The sequence below is a fragment of the Gracilinanus agilis genome, chromosome 2 (assembly GCF_016433145.1).
Source record: "Gracilinanus agilis isolate LMUSP501 chromosome 2, AgileGrace, whole genome shotgun sequence".
NCBI lineage: Eukaryota > Metazoa > Chordata > Mammalia > Didelphimorphia > Didelphidae > Gracilinanus > Gracilinanus agilis.
The window spans coordinates 240,267,558-240,284,801 of NC_058131.1; the positions used below are offsets into that span (position 1 = coordinate 240,267,558).

Genomic DNA, 17,244 nt, shown 5'->3' on the forward strand with positions numbered 1-17,244 from the left:
GGATGGGGGAGGTGGCATAAGTACCAATAATAGGAAAATAAAGGTCACTAACAACAATTTTTTAATTATTAAAAAAACAGTAATTGGTACCCCCAAATGACCAATACAAGCTAATAAAGTAATACTGTTTCTAGAAATGGAAAGAATTAGAGAGACTCCTTTATTGTATCAAAGAAATGGAAACAAAGTCTATTGGCTAGGAAATAACTAAAAAAGAATTGTGGCACATGTATGTGATAGAATGTTACTGCACCATAGCAAATGAAGATGAAGAATTCAGAGAAACAGAGGAAGATTTATATGAACTAATACAGAATAAAGTAAGTAGGGCCAGGAAGATGATAGATACAGTGAGTATAACACTATAGCACAAGATATAAGGAAACTAAATGCTATATAACAGTGATGATGAGCCTATGGCACAGGGCCACAGATGGCATGCAGAGTGTTCTTTGTGGGCACTTGGATACCCCTCCCCCCAGTTCATTACTAGGAAGGCAGAGGGACTCAGGCAGAGCTGCTCCCCTCCCCCTTTCCACTGTGTCTGATGACATTTTTTTCACATCCCCAGCCCCTGCTCAGCAGCCCAATGGGATTGCATAGAGTATAAGGTGGGCAGTTCACAGGTGGCAGAGCTGGAGGGGAGCAGAGTGCTTGGGCCAACCCCCTTCTCCTCTTCACCTGCACGGAGGACATTCCTTACTTCACCTGTCCCTCTGCCCAGCAGCCCAAATGGAAGCACTTTCTCTCTCCCCTGTGTGGGGCACTTGGTGGGGGGAGGGGCACAGCACTCAGTCTGGGGGGAAGGGGAGGGACAGTGCCTGGCACTCCATCTCTAAAAGGTTTACCATCACTGCTATATAATAATGACCACTTTTTCTGAAGAAGAGATAAGAAAATGTACCACCACCCTGCATGCTTTCCTGAAGAGGGAGGCTGTGAGTGTGGAACCCTGCATGAACTGTCATACTATTGATGTGTTCTTCAGTTTTGCTGAAGTGCAAATTTCTCTTCTTTCTCCCCTTTTTATTCTTTATATCAAAGAATGACTCTGTTCCAAATAAAAGGTGGTCTGGAGGCTCAACATCAGAATTATAAGCATGTATTAGTAAAGAGAGAGAGTTTGATATAGGCAGAGAGAGGTCTTTCTAATTTAAGGTAAGATCTGCTCCCAGATTTCAACCCAGCCAAGCACCAGCCCAGGGAGTCAGTCTGTTCAAGCAGAAGTAAAGAAACCTTTCCTTCCCTCAACTGACCTTTAAACCCTACTAGCTCCTCCTTCCATGGCCACGTTTCACATTGATGTTCATGCTCACCCTGAGGCTCACATTGACACTGGGGGACAGCAGGGCTAGACTCTGTGCTTGGGATCATTGTCCCCTAAATAGTTTATTTCACACAACTCTCTGGTTAGGGGAGAAGGAAAAGATATTTTTGGAAATGATGGTAACATAAAAACAAAAGAAATCAATAAGGTTTTAAAAATTTTATTTGAAATGAATTAAAGTAGAAATTAGGGCATTGTGCCCTTAAAGAAGAAAAACACACTTTTAAAAATAAGGAATGTTTGTCTTTTGAAAAATCTAGCAGAAAGACAAAAACAAAGGACTATACTGGACTACAAGATGTGAGTCAGCTCTTGACTAAAAGCTTCTCAAGACGCCTACTTATAAACAGTCAACGAGCATTTATTAAATGCCTTCTATGTGCCAGGCGCTGTCCTATGAGCGGTGTAAACAAGAGTATGCAATGTTGGGAAAGCAAGATGGTCACTGGTTCATAGACTTAGAGTTGAAAGAGACCTTAGAAATTATCCAGCCCAAACTCTTCCCCTTTTACAGATGAGGAAACTGAGATCCAGAGAGGTTTGCCTAAGAAGAGTAAGTGGTGAAAGCCAAATTTCTATGTAGGTTCTTTAGCTATAGGTTCAGTACTCTCTTCCCTATGCTGGGGTGAAAAAAAAAGTTTCATCATTGATTGAAAAATAAATTGATAATATCTAGGACTGTTGCAGTTTGGTAGAGTCATCAGTTTCTGTTCGTATCATCATATCATCAATTCATAGAGTCTTTCAGAACCCAAAGGTTAATTTATCCAAGGATAATCAAGTCCATAGAAAAGGGACACATATGCAAATTCATAAGAGATTGGTTTTCATGGGGAAACCCATTTATTCATTTATAATGGAGGCTAATGGACAATGCCAAGTTGAGTAGGGAATGTTGAGCTCACGTCAGAGCTAAGAAAGCCTGAGTGTAGTTCCCTCTCATACTAGCTGTGTGACCCTGGGCTAATCACTTAACCTCAGTGTCTTTGGAACTCTCTAAGGTTATAAATTGCAGAGAAGGTAGAGGTCTGCATTGGGAGAGGGAATTCTTCACCAATAATGGGACACATTGGCTGATTTGAGGAAGTTAGGTGGCTCAATGGCTAGAGTGTTGGATCTAGAGTCAGGAAGACCTGAGTTCCAACCAGATCTCAGATACTTTGTCGCTGTGTGACCCTGGGAAAGTCACTTAACCTCTGATTGCCTGATAAAAGGATCCACTGGAGAAGGAAATGACAAATCACTCCAGTATTCCACAGCTACCTATGGTCCATAGGGTCACAAAGAATCAGTCGCCACCGAATGACTGAACTGACAAGAAAATGAGAGAGTATCCTCCACCAAGAGGCATTATGTCATAGTAGATATAGTAGTATGGTTGGAGTTAGGAAGAGTTTGATTCTCATTTCTGACAAAGTCACTTTGGACTTTGGGCTTGTCATTCCACCTTAGTTTGCCTCAGGCAATGACTTGGGAGTTTTGCACTGAGTCATAGACCGGGTGGGTCTGCATTACTGGAGAGAGTTCCTAACAGGGACTTCCCCCAGCTGACTAACCTTTCAGACTCATCCAGGTGTGGAGGTGACCCTGGATTCTTGAAGGCTCTGTCAGTGAAATACAAGTTTTGGCAAGTTGGGCCAAGCCGGATGTTGTATATGGCCCTGGAAATATGCTTTCTGCCTGTTGAAGGAGGACCAGTCTGGGTAAACTTGGAAAAACTACTCATCCAAAGAGTTGGCCACCAACTGATTTTTTTTCCCCCATAACAATAAATGAAACTCCCCGAAGGTACTTAAGTGTGGGACTTGACATCTCAAAGACCTAAGTTTGAATCCTGCCTCAAACACTTGCTTAACAGTACGACCCTCTTACTCAGCCTCAGATTCTCCACCTAAAAAATAGGGACAAAGAGATTACCGACCAAGTGTTATGCTATATATTGAACATTTTGCAAACCTTAAAGCACTATATATATGCTGGCTCTAAGGAATGGAAGCCTCTAGATCAGCAGTGGTGGTAGCAATGCCCTTAGAGAAATGAAATTATAGATTCTTTAAAAATGAAGACTGTGAGCCATCTAAGTGTCTCAATGGATCGACAGCCAAGCCTACAGATGGAAAGTCCTGGGTACAAATCTGGCACTCCTTAGCTGTATGATCCTGGGCAAGTCACTTAATCCCCCATTGCCTAGCCCTTATTGCTCTTCTCCTTTGGAATCAATACACAACATTGATTCTAAGACAGAAGGTAAAGGTTGGGTTGGTTGGTTTTTTGTTTGTTTGTTGTTTGTTTGTTTGTTTGTTTTTAAAACCCTTACCTTCTGTCTAGAAGTCAATACTGTGTATTGGCTCCAAGGCAGAAGAGTGGTAAGGATAGGCAGTGGGGGTCAAGTGACTTGCCCAGGGTCACACAGCTGGGAAGTGTCTGAGGTCAGATTTGAACCCAGGACCTCCCATCTCTAGGCCTGACTCTCAATCCACTGAGCTTCCAACTGCCCCCTGTTTGTTTGTTTTTTTAATGAAGAATGGAAACTATACCTGGCCTGATATCATAGGACCATAAAGCTAGAGCTGGAAAAAAAAAACAAAACAAAACCAAAAAACCCTAGAAGTCACATCCAACCCCATTGTTTTTGTTTTAATTAATTTTTTTATTTAACAAAAGTTTTTTTTTTCTTCCTATCTTTCCTCCACTGGAAAAGGAAAGAAAGAGAAATAGAGTGTCAAAAAAAATATCATTTCATTCTGTACACTCTATAAGGTTCTTTCAAATCCTAAGGCGGGCCCACCAAAACTGTAAATGAGGTGATGAGACCTCTTATCTAGGTAGTTTAACAAGGGTGAATGAGATTGCTGTAAGTAAGATTCGGAGACTGTGCTGCTGGGTGTGGTGGGTGTTAAATCTGCAGACCGGCCCCACCACTCCATTGATTCCTCCTAGGAAGATAAAAAGATTCTTCCCCAACAGTCAGTGCTAAGGGAACTTGGTTCTTTAGATGAAACAAGAACTAGTAAACTCAATCTAGAAAGATGTTATAGCTGACTGCAGTTTGTTGGTTTTGATGTTGATCCTGATAACAGAAGATCAATAAGCACCTGAATGAGCTAGAAGATGATAGAAAGGAGAATTTTTAAGCAGATACCTTTCCCCTAAGAGTCTTCAACACAGATCAGGTCAGGACAGGCTTCTCTCCTTTTAACTTATTTAATGAAGGTAAACAAGGTTAGGAAAAGGATGGGTTGAAATACAGAGAAAAGAGGAATTAGGAACGAATCCTAGAACCTTGTTTAACTAACTAAGCCTATAAGAGATCTTCTGGAGTTTTCAGGTGAAGCTGATTCACTGAACCTGCCAGGCAAACTGCTTTAGTCAGGACGAAGGCCTGACTTTAGTTTCTTGATGTTCAAGCTCAGTTCAAGTTGGGTTGGTTTAACAGAATTGATCTTCAATATTTATTTTCTCGTTGGTGTTTAGAATGTTATATATTATTGATGATGTATTGGAATGGATGCTGATGGCACTGGATGAGCAGTGAGTTTAGGTAACTAATCCTTAGCTAAGAGACAATTTTGAAACACCTACCCTCCCACCGTTCTCAAGACTGAGACCCTAAAATCAGTCTCAATTTATAGGGTGCCCTCAACAGACTTTTTGGTCTCATGCTAGCTCATGCCACCCCTGCATTCTGCATTCCAACCTCAGTAACTGGCAACTATCCTGGCCCAATATGGCTTCTTGCACAAGTATTTACAAGACCATCACTCCCTTGGCAGAAGGTAGGTATCCTCCTTTATAGAGGTCCTCTGCAATCCTGGTGGGCCATCACAACAATCAAGAGTTCTTAAGTCTTTCAAAATTGCTTGTCTTTACAGTGTTATAGCTATTGCCTAAATTGTTCTCTCATTTCTAATCACCTCACTCTGCATCAGTTCATACAATTCTTCCCATGTTTCTATGAAACTATCCCTTTTGTTATTCATTTTTCTAATTATTTCCTATTTATCTTGTATATAGTTTGCTTTGTATATTTGTTTGCACGTTCTCTTCCCTATTAGATCCTAAGCTCCTTGAAAGCAAGGACAACTGTCTTTTTTTTTTTTTTTTTAAACCCTTACCTTCCATCTTGGAATCAATACTACGAATTGGTTCCAAGCAGAAGAGTGGTAAGGGCTAGGCAATGGGGGTCAAGTGACTTGCCCAGGGTCACACAGCTAGGAAGTGTCTGAGGCCAGATTTGAATCTAGGACCTAGCTCTCAATCCACTGAGCCACCCAGCTGCCCCCAGGACAACTGTCTTTTGCCTCTTCTTGTATCCTAAGCACTTATCACAGCCCCTAACACAAAGGAGGTAGTGAATAAATGTTCACTGATGCATTATTCCATTATATTCATATACCCTAATAAGTTCAGTCATTCAACCCTCTTATTTTTTAGATGACACTGAGAAAGGAAATGTCAAAAGATTATTGTTTCATAGCTCTAGACCTAGAAGGGATCTTGAAAGTCATCAACTCTACCCTTCTTATTTTACAGTTGTGAATTTTACAGGGGGTCTTCCTTCCTCCAGCTCTTACACAGATGCCTTCCCAATAAGATTACCTTGAACTAACTCAGCATATATTTATCTTGTATAAAAAATTATTTAGATGTAGTCTCCTCCATCAGAATGTGAGTTCCTCAAGGACATGGACTACATTATTTGTGTGTTTTAACATCTCCAGTTCTTAGGATAGTGCCAGACACATAGAAACGTTTAAATAAGTATTTGTTGACAGACTGATTGACTATAGTCTAGTAATTTGGTTTTCCCAAAGTCTAATAAGTAGTGCCAGAGGTAGGATCTGAACTCAGGTCTTCTTTATTCCAGAGCCAGCACATTTTCCATTGTTGAGAATGAAGTCACCCATTATGAAAACAAATTACATATTGCACATGTTCATCATCATTTGGTTAGTTTTGCTGAACTGTTGGTTTTTTTTTAAATATTCCTTTTTCATTCTTTGTTTAAGGGATCTCTCCCTAGGTAGGAAAGGGGCGATTTGGGGAAATAAGAATAATAACAAAATCACCAGTACATCTGTAGTGCTTGCTATGTGCCAGGTCCCCTACAAATAGTTTCCCATTTGGTCCTCATGACAAGGTGCCATTATCATTCCCACTTTAGAGTTGAGGAAAGTGAGACAAAACAGAACTTAAGTGACTTGACCAAGGTCACCCAGCTAGTAAGCATCTGAGGTTACATTTGAACTCAGGTCCCTATAACCACAGGCTCCTCCTCTTTACTACTTAGTTCGGTCTTCAGTTCTTCTGATAACTTTCTCACGCTTTCCCAACATCTTAACAATTATAAAAAGACCTCACTGATGTATATTGAGTTCAAATGGCGGTTTCTAGCTGCTTCAAAACAAATCTCTAATGCATAAGAATTTCAGCAACCTTCGGCCATTGGAGGTGAATGTTCATTGACTCCTACTGTTAGTCCATGCTTTGTATCTCCACATAACATCTACCTATCTTCCCTTTTCCCAAAGTCCACTTTGGCCCGAAACCAAACACCTAAGAGCTCCCCTCTGTATTGCTCCAGGTTGCCACGTGTTTTGCTTCCCTGTTTATGGCTTATTGTGGCTAGACTTGTAAGCAATAGTTCTGTAGTTACTTTTAGCAGCCCACTTTACTAGTTCCAGCAGAAATAATTTTAAGAACATAGTAAAAAGTTACAGCATGGAGACTTTATAGCAAATAAAATGGGCTGCCTTTCAGGAAGACCAGACCTTGTTAGAATGGCCTTGACCAGACTGAAAAAGACCAAAGGAAGAAGAACGAGCGTGACAGGGGCAGCTTGGGACCTCCGTGCATAGAATGCCAGGTCTGGAGTGAAGAATAACTGGGTTCAATCTGACCTTGGAGACCTCCCAGCTGTGGGACCCTGGGCAAGTCCCTTAACCTTGTTTGCCTCAATTTTCTCATCTGGAAATGAACTGAGAAAGAAACAGCAAGCCACGTCAGAATCTTTGCCAAGAAAACCCCAAACGGGATCAGGAAGAGTCCGACACGACTGAGCCACAAAAGAGGCAGAGGGGAACAAAGTGACTTTCTAAAGGTCACACAGGGAGTTAATAGACCAAGTTCTCTGATGTCCAATCTGACACTCACTCCCCTGCATCATTCTGTTCCAAGTATTGTTTGTACGTCCCTAGAATGTGTTCCTATGGCCACAAGGTCAGAGTGCTCTGAGGAGTGCGTGTACCTCCCTCCATGGGGTCAGTCTATGATGACTTTGAAACCAAGGAATGATAGAAATTCTGCGTACCTGGCGGTGTTTGGGGGATAACTCACCTCCTTTCCTCCGAGGTGGCCTGGAGGGCTTTAGAACTCTTCCCCAAAGGAACTTGGGTACTATCTCTCTTTCCCAATTCAATACGAGGGCTCATGAAGTACTTTTCATGTGCCAGGCCCTGGGGTAGGCACTGAGGATACAAAGACCAAAATGAAATAGCGCCTGCCCTCTTGGACCTTTGGAGGGATACAACAGGGACTCGTGGAAGGAAATACAAAATTGATGCTAGTTTGGTTTTGCCTTTTAAGCCAGATGTGATTTCATCTATGTAGGGAAGTTCCAGTGTGGAAATTCCTTCATCAGTCCAGATTGTTATTCTAGAGGACTATCTAACAGCCCCGACAATGACTTACCCAGCAAATGCCAGAGGCTGGTCCTGCATCCAGGTCTCCCTGACTAGGAGGTTGAACTCTTCCCTAAGCCAAGTCATTTTTTTAAACCCTTACCTTCCATCTTGGAATCAATATTAAATATTGGTTCCAAGGCAGAAGAGTGATAAGGGTTAGGGCAATTGGGTTCTGACTTGCCCAGAGTCACACAGCTAGGAAGTATCTGAGGCCAGATTTGAACCCAGGACCTCCTGTCTCCAGGTTTGGCTCTCAACCCACTAAACCACTTACCTGTTCCAGCCAAGTAATTTCTAATAAGCAAAGGAAGACAAAGCCATTTCAAGGCAGGATGCTGCTGATTATGAAGACCGGGAAAGGCCTTGGATGGAGGGAAAGCAGCTGGACCGTGCTGTGCTTTGAAGGAAGATGGCTCTTCTAGCTTCTGACCAATGTCCAGACTCACATCTCATACCTCTCTGTGACGTTCCTTCAGATAATCAATCCTTGGCCTCCTTTTAGGTCAGCCTGGACACATTGTCCCGACCTTCTTTTGCAAGGCTAGCAGGGCAAGGGAGCCACAGTCCAAGTTTCAAACCCCGGGCAAAATGCAGGTCGGAGGTGGCAGGTTCCAACGGGCAAGAATCCAAAGGGCAAAGGCAGGGGTCAGAATTTAGGCGAGTGGGATTTGTAGTGGGTTAGGACAAATAACTTGAGGCAAAATTAATCCCAGGCAAATCTGAAATCAGAGGACAGCATTTCAGACAGACCGAATCCATAGGAGCATAAATCTGGGGTGATCCAGACCTTAGAAGCCACCCAGTCCAACTGAATGCCTGGGTAAAAATGTGTCTAGAGTGCCCTATCCACTGAGGAAGTTAGGTAGAGCATGGATAGAGTACCAGGCTGGGAATCAGGAAGGCTCATCTTCCTGAGTTCAAATCTGGCTTCAGATATTTACTAGCTGTATGACCCTGGGCAAGTTACTTAATCCTGTTTGCCTCAGATTCCTCCTCTGTAAAAAAGGAAAGACCCCTGGGGGCAGCTGGGTAGCTCAGTGGAGTGAGAGTCAGGCCTAGAGACAGGAGGTCCTAGGTTCAAACCCGGCCTCAGCCACTTCCCAGCGGTGTGACCCTAGGCAAGTCACTTGACCCCCATTGCCCACCCTTACCACTCTTCCACCTATGAGACAATACACCAAAGTTAAGGGTCTAAAAAAAAGACAAAAAAAAAAAAAAAAAAAAAAAAAAAGGAAAGACCCCAGACAAGCTTTTGGTAGGCCAGATAGAAAGGTACTGATCGAGTATGATATCTATAGGGAAGCTTATGAACCAGCACAAATCTAGTGCTAGAAAGGACCCAAGAAATCATCAAGTATAGTGGTTCTTAAACTTTTTTATTCCAGGACCCCTTCACATGCTTAAAAAATTTTGAAGGCGGCATCTGGGTGGCTCAGTGGATTGAGAGTCAGGCCTAGAGATCGGAGGTCCTAGATTCAAATCTGGCCCCAGACACTTCCTAGCTGTATGACCCTGGGCAACTCACTTGACCCCCCATTGCCCACCCTTACCACTCTTCCACCAAGGAGCCAATACATGGTATTGATTCTAAGATGGAAGGTGAGGGTTTAAAAAAAAATACCCAAAGAAGCTTTACAGTTTTGATTATAGATCAAAATATATTTTGTTGCTGGTATTTAGTTGTTTTCATTCATATCTGACTCTTTGTGACTCCATTTGGGATTTTCTTGGCAGAGGTCCTGAAATCGTTTGCCATTTCCTTCTCCAGTTCATTTTACTGAAGAGGAAACTCAGGCAAACACAGTTGAGTGACTTTCCCAAGGGCCACACGGTTAAGATATTGGAGTGTTTTGCCATTTCTTTATCCAGTTCATTTTATCAATGAGGAAACTGAGGCAGCCAGGATGAAGTGACTTGCCCAGGATCACACAGCTAATATGTGTCTAAGACCAGATTTGAACTCTAGTCTTCCTCACTCTGGATCCTGGTGCTCTCTCCACTGCACTCCCTAGCAGCGCCAATGATATTTACCATGTTACAAATTAAAACTGATAATTTACAAAATATATATCTATTAATTTGTTCTAAAATAATAATAATGAACTCATTATATAGTAACATAAATTAAATTTTTCTGAAAAATACATTTTCCAAAACAAAAAATATTTAGTGAGAAGGCATTGCTTTACACATTTTTGCAAATCTCTAATGTCTGGCTTAATAGAAGACAGCTGGATTCTCATATCTGCTTCTGCATTCAATCTGTCACCATATGTTGTTTTGGTTAACTATATGAAGAAAAAATAAGGCCTCACACAGTTATATAGTTGGAAAGGCAGAGGGTGAGGGCAGGGGTAGGAGGGGAACATTTTAATAGGCAAATAACCTTTGAGTTTTATTATGAAAATAGTTTTGACCTCACATACCACTTAAAAGGGTCTTGGGGGCACTCACAAGCATCACTCACGGATGTACAAGCTCCACTTTGGGAAATGCTGATCTAATCCAACCCCCTCATTTTACAAAGAAGGAAACTGGACCTCAGTCTCACAGAGAGTAACTGGCAGACCTAGATTCTAACTTGGGTCTTTTGGCCCTAAATCCACTGTTCTTTCCACTTCATCCCACTAATTCCAGGGAAACTGATAGGTTTGGGGCTGGGAAGAAAGAGAAAAGAGATCTGAGAAGTCAAGCTGCTACTTTCCTTAGCTTAGGATCCTCATTGCCTCTGTGTCTACTTATTCTAGCTTTGAATTCAGTTGTGACACTAGTATGGGACCGTCCGGCATGGCGTGCCCATGTCAAAGGAAGTGTCGTGCCCTCTGAGCTGCGGTAGCTCAAAAGAAATGTGAGCTGAGCACATTGAGAGACAGCTTCATCCCAAATGTTCATACAGGCTACTTTGTGCCTGACCCGTGGTAGAGCCTTCCGGGCTTGGACTGGTCCAATCAGTCACAGTTGGACAGACTGTACATTGACCCTGACACAGTGATGTCACTTTGGTCCTCTTTGGGTACAAAGGACAACAATCGACTCATTTATTCCAGGGGGAGCAATGAGGACACAGTCCTGCTGTCCTGTGTCATGCCTGATGCCCACCTGCAGGGCAGTGACAAGAGAAGGCTTGGCAGAGATCTACAGGCATAGCCTGTAGGAGGAGGGGTATTCCCTCCTGCTAAGCTGCAGGCCAGGCTTGGAACTGCTATAATTTACTCCCCCAGACATCCAGGGTGAGAGAAGGAGGAGGAGGAAAAGCAGCTCCATGGTCGTGTTGTCAGAACCATCATCTGGTTCTTCCCCACTACCCCTGCACCCTGCACCCTTTCCTAAGGATGGGGAGTCAGTTGAGAGTTTAGCTGGTCTAACTGAGACTTGCAGCATTGGGCTACCCCTACCCCTGCCCCTACCTCTGAGAGCTTCAGCGCTGCTCTCTCGGTTTCGATGAGTACTTTGGGTTTGTTCCACACGGGCAGAACACCCACGGAACCACTGATTATGTAAGGACAAAACATTGTCGCTGCCATCTATCAGACTTAGCCTTTTAAAAGCACCCTTCCTCTCCATCCCCCACTCCCCAAACTCTTCAGGGCCAAACACAGCCTGGTCTAAGCCAAGATACACCAGCCCCTTCTACGTCTATGATTTACTTAAATACCCCCGCCAAGATTGGGCCAGGAGCTGCCACTGGATTCAGCTGTTTCCCACAGCCCTGGTACTTCAAGAAACCTGGCAGCAGTAACCTAGGCAACAAATCTGGGAGGGGGCGAGGGACTGGAACTCAGATGCCAAAATTTTGCCTGGAGCTTTTTTTGCTTCAAAGCATGAACATTACCAACAATTAGAGTAGTTCAAAAGAGGAATTAGACTACCTTGGAAAATTATATGATCAGAGATTTAGAGCTGAAAGGAACCTTCAAGATCCTCCTCCTTATTTGCAATTAAGAAAACTGAGGCTCAGAGAGTAGTATATTCCCCCTGATGGGAGGTCAAATAAAGGCTCTATGATCACTTGTCAAGGGCAACATAATGGATATTCTTGCTCAGGTATATTGGACTCTAGGGTCGTCAGTCAGCCAATGAGTCAACATTTATTAAAGACCTACTATGTGCTTGGAATCACTGTCGTGTGGCAGAGGGGCTTGTGTAGCTCACTGAAACTGTGGGCTGTGCTCTTCAGGGTTACCCATAGTTGGGTCATAGTGGAGAATTCTCACAAAAGATGATCCACTATAGAAGAAAATGGTGAACCACTAGAGTAGCTTTGCCAAGAAAACTCATGGACAATGGTCCACAGGGTCACGAAGAATCAGACACAATTGAGTAGTGCAAATGTGCCAGGTACTGTGTGCTGAGTGCTGAGGATACATAATCTAATGGGGAGAAATATATATATAGAAAAACCATGTACAGGGAAAATAAAAAATAATTAATGGAGGGAAGGCACTACAACTGAGGGGCTGGGAAAGGCTTCCTGTACAAGGTGGAGTTTTAGTTGGAACTTGAAGGAAGCCAGGGAAGCCAGGGAGCAGAGGAGAAAGAGGATTCTAGGCATGGTTTTCAGTTCATGAAAATACCCAGTCTAGAGATGGGGGTGGAATAGCAAGGAAGCCAGTGTCAGCGGATGTCTTCCTATTCTCAGATTCTGTGATTCTGATAAATCAGAACCCAGAGGAATGTGATTGGAATCTCTCTTTCAGTCGATTAGTCAAACATTTAATTAGTGCTTATTATGTTCCAGGCACTTTGTTAAGTACAGAGGATAAAAAGAAAGTCAAAAACACTGTCCCTGTCCCCAAAGAGCCCATGTTCTAGTAGGGGAGGCAACATGAAAATAACTATGAACATACATAGCTGTGTGTATATGCATGTATACAAAAGAATATATATGCATGCATATAAATATATAGCCATATATATATATATATATATATAAATAAAATGAAAAGTAATCTCAGAAAAACAGCTCTAGCAATGGAAAGGGGGGATGAGGGAATAAGTGGGAAAAGTTTTCTGCAGAAGATTGGGTTAGCACTGAATCTTGAAGGCAGGGAAGCCAGGAGAAAGACAGAAGTGATAGGTAGTAAATATTTCTATTAATAATATCAATTGTCATTTGTTGTTTAGTCTTTTTACAGTCTTGTCCAACTCTTCATGACCACATTGGGGGTTTTCTTGGCAAAGATACTTCAGTTATTTATCACTTTTTCTCCATTTTACAGATGAGGAAACTGAGGCAAACAGGGTAAAGTGACTTGCACAAGGTCATACAGTCAGTAAATGTCAGAGGACAGATTTGAATTCATGAAGACGAGTCTTCCTGATTCCAGTCCCATTGCTCTAGCCACTACATCACCTAGCTGCCCAGTTGATATTTATATTTTAAGATTTGCAAAGTACTTTTTGCAACGACAAAAAATTAGAAACTTAGGAGATGTCCATCAGTTGGGGAATGGCTGAACAAATTATAGTACATAAATGTGATGAAATACAATTGTGCCATAAAAAAATGATGAAAAGAATAGTTTCAGAGAAACTTAGGAAGGCTTCTATGAACTGATTCAGAGTGAAGGGAGCAGAACCAGGAGAACAATTTATACAATAACAACACAGTTGCAGGATACAAAATAAACCCACCTAAATCATCAGCATTTCTATATATTTCTAATAAAAATCAACAGCAAGAATTTGAAAGAGAAACTCCATTTAAAATCATTCTAGAGACAATATAAAATATTTGGGAATCTATCTGTCCAGACAAACATGGTAATTATATGAACATAATTATAAAAGACTTTTCACACAAATAAAATTAGATTTAAACAACTGGAAAAATATTAATTGCTCATGGGTAGGCTGAGCTAATCTTGACCACAAAAACCCTAAATAGGGCCAGGAATAGTTGACTGTCAGAGGAATAGGAAAAGAAGAGGAGTTTAGAGGGGAGTATTCCCTTTTCCACTGGTGTCGGATTCTTTGGGAAATTATATACTTTCATGTATTGGGAAGGAATGTGCAGAATTATTCATTCCTTCGTTTTTTTCAGTTACTTTGCTATTCTGTCCCAACTAAATGTTCTGCTATTTGACTGCTGGTTTTTGATGTCTGGTCTATTGGAAGAATATGAACGAGATGGTGAGGACCCCAAGTTACATTGAAAAATTAGGATTACTCAAAACACTTCCATTAAGGTAGCAAGGCATTCTGTGAACCCTCTGCTACTTGTGATTCTAAATAGTTTTCAGTAACATAGAAATGAGGAAGCCGAAGTTTAGTTCTTCTCTGAATAACAAAATACTTGAACTTTTCACTGGAGAGATTAATATTCTAACCACATCAGGAGCTTTCTATGCATAAACACTAAGCCTCAATTTAATGTGGCACTACAGTCATCATCAGATGACAGTCACTTAGGAATATTTTAATTCATTTAAATGTAAGCGAATTTAATCTTTTAAAAAACCTTTTTAAAATGCAAGCCTTAGTGAGAAATCAAATAAATTTATAGGTCTAAATGTGAACTTTTATGAAATTAAAACTATTGAATTCTGAAAGAATTCTTCTCAGCCAAGATTCATAAGGCATTCATTTTTGGCAAACGGAAGGAGGACATTTGAAAATAATTTCCCCATGAACCTCTTTTGGATGATGCTCCCATATTCATCTTTTTGAAACACTTCTCGGTGGCATCTCCCTTGTTTAATGCCCTGTAATGTCTCCCTATTGTCTCCTAATTTCTGACCAATAATGAAGGTTATTGTTGTTCAGTCATTTTAGTCATGTCTGACTCTTCGTGACCCCGTTTGGGGATTTTCTTGGCAAAGATACTGGAGTGATTTGCCATTTCCTTTTCCAGTTCATTTTTATAAATGAGGAACTAAGGCAGATGGGTAAGTGATTTACCCAGGGTTACACAGCTAGTGTCTATGTTGTAGAAAGCCTTAAATAACAAAGGTGATGAGAAATAGAGAGCAGAGTAGCAAGGTGGCTTCCTGGATAGAGAGTCAGGTCTGGAGATAGGAGGTCCTGGGTTCAAATCGAATAATTCCTAGCTCTGTGAACCTGGACAAGTCACTTAACTCCAGTTGCCTAGACCTCATCATTCTTCTGCCTTAGAACCAGTTCTTAGAATTAATCCTAAAACAGAAGGTAAAGGATTCATTTTTTTTTTTTAAAGTGAGTGGAACATGGAACTGTGGAAAAAAAATATTCGCTTTGGAGTCAGAGAACAGGAGGTTCAAATCCCGCTTTTGATCCTGGTAACCTTGGGCAGGACACTTGATTTCTCTGGGCTTCAGTTTTTCCTTTTGTAAAATGAAGGAACTGAACTAGATGGCTCTGAGGCCCTTTATAGATCTAGAGCTAACAGCCCATGTTCCCTAAAGGAGAATCTCAGATTTTTTTTATTCTTTTTGTCTTGATAAGTATTTATACAGACAAACATCTCACAAATAAGCAGTTAAACTCCTCCACCACTAGTATACAAATCCAGAAAACAGTCAAGCAAAACAGAAATTGTAGCCAATAAGACATTCTAGTTCACATCGTAGTTATTCACCATACAGGGTGTCCCAAAAATGTAAGTGCAATTTTAAGCTTTAATAAGCTTAAAGCTAGAAAACTGCTAAGAAGCAACTTAAAATTCCACCAAGACTTTTTGGGATATCCCATATGGTAAAAGAAAGGATGTGTGCTTTAACTTTAATACGTAATACTGATGCTATCCATTATTCTTTTCTAATTTTATTGCCATTTAAGCGTGTTTTTATACATTTGTTTGTTATTATTGTTGTTGGTTAGTCATTTTTTAATCATGTCTGGCTCTCTGTGATCCCTTTTGGGGTTTTCCTGGCAAAGATACTGAAGTTGTTTGTCATTTCCTTCTCTGGCTCATTTTCCAGGTGAGAGAACTAAGGCACACGGGGTGAAGTGACTTGCCCAGGGTGATCCAGTCAATGAGTGTCTGAGATCAGATTTAAACTCAGGAAGGTAAGTCTTCCTGACTGCAGACCCAGCTCCCCTGGCTGCCCATAGTTACGCCATTACACTCATATATAAAATATTCTTCTTTTGATTTGACTTTCTTTTCTCTGTATCATGTCATACAAATGTTTCTATAGTTCTTAGAATTTTTCACCTTCGTTGTTCTTTATGGCATAAATCATGTGGCATACTTGTATTTCCCCATTTGTTCAGCCATTCCCCAAATGCTGACGACATGATTTATCTTCAGCTTTATGCTACTCCTGCTTACTGCTATGAGTATCTTAGTACAGTTAAGTAGTTCAGTGGGTAGAAAACCAGGCCTGGAGACAGGAAGACCCATGTTCAAATTTGGCCTGAGATACTTCCTAGTTATGTGACCCTAGGCAAGTCATTTAACCCCAATTATCTAGCCCTTCCCACCTTTATTTATTTATTTATCTATCTATCTATCTATCTATTTATTTATTTGGCTTGGAACTGATACTTAGTATCAATTCTAAGAAAGAAGCTAAGAGTTTAAAAACATCTTTTTTTTTTTAATTTAAATCTTATTTTTAAAAAAAACCTTTCTGTCAATAATTATGTTGGAATAGAAACCCAATAGAAACTGCCAGGTCAAAGAGTATGGACACTTTTGCAACTTTTCTTACATAATTCCAAGTTGTTTCCCAAAATAATTGGAACAGATCAGAGCTCTACCAGTAGTTGCTGGCACAAATGTTTTTCCCATAGCTTTTCTCATTGTTTGTCCCATAGCTTCACCAGCAATAACCCTTTTACTAATCCTTGCCAATTTAATGGATGTGGAGTGATACTCCAAAGTTATTTTAATATTTTTAATATGCCTTTCCTCGATCATTAAAGAATGTGAGTACTTGCCCCTACAGCTGTTGGTAGTTTTGTATTTCTTGTTTTAAGAATTATCCCTATCCTTTGATCACTTACTACAGGGCTATAGCTCTTATTCTTGTAGACTTCTAATGCAGTTAGGAAGTATCTGAGACCAAATTTGAACCCATGACTTCCTCTCTGTAGGTCTAGTTCTCTAGTCACCTAGCTGCCCTGAGCTTACAATCTAATGGGGGAAGATGATATACAAAAGGAAGCTGAAAAGCTTGGGTGTGGGAGGATACCCAACATGTGGATGTGGTGAAAAAGTCCGTCAGAGAAATCCCAAAATAGTGCAGTCAGGTGATAAATGGGGAGATTTAGGAGAGAGAGACACACAGAGAGACAGAGACAGAGAGACAA

The 17,244-nt window shown here is 41.1% G+C and overlaps 1 protein-coding gene across 1 annotated transcript in view; it reads left to right on the forward strand.

Moving 5' to 3' along the window:
* Positions 1-10,846, forward strand: part of LOC123233538 (PCNA-interacting partner-like) — a 34,103-nt gene extending 23,257 nt beyond the window's left edge. Inside the window, exon 3 of the mRNA XM_044659618.1 lies at positions 10,758-10,846. Within this exon, the coding sequence (XP_044515553.1) occupies positions 10,758-10,846 (89 nt within the window). The remainder of the gene's footprint in view (positions 1-10,757) is intronic.
* The last annotated feature ends 6,398 nt before the right edge of the window (positions 10,847-17,244 follow it).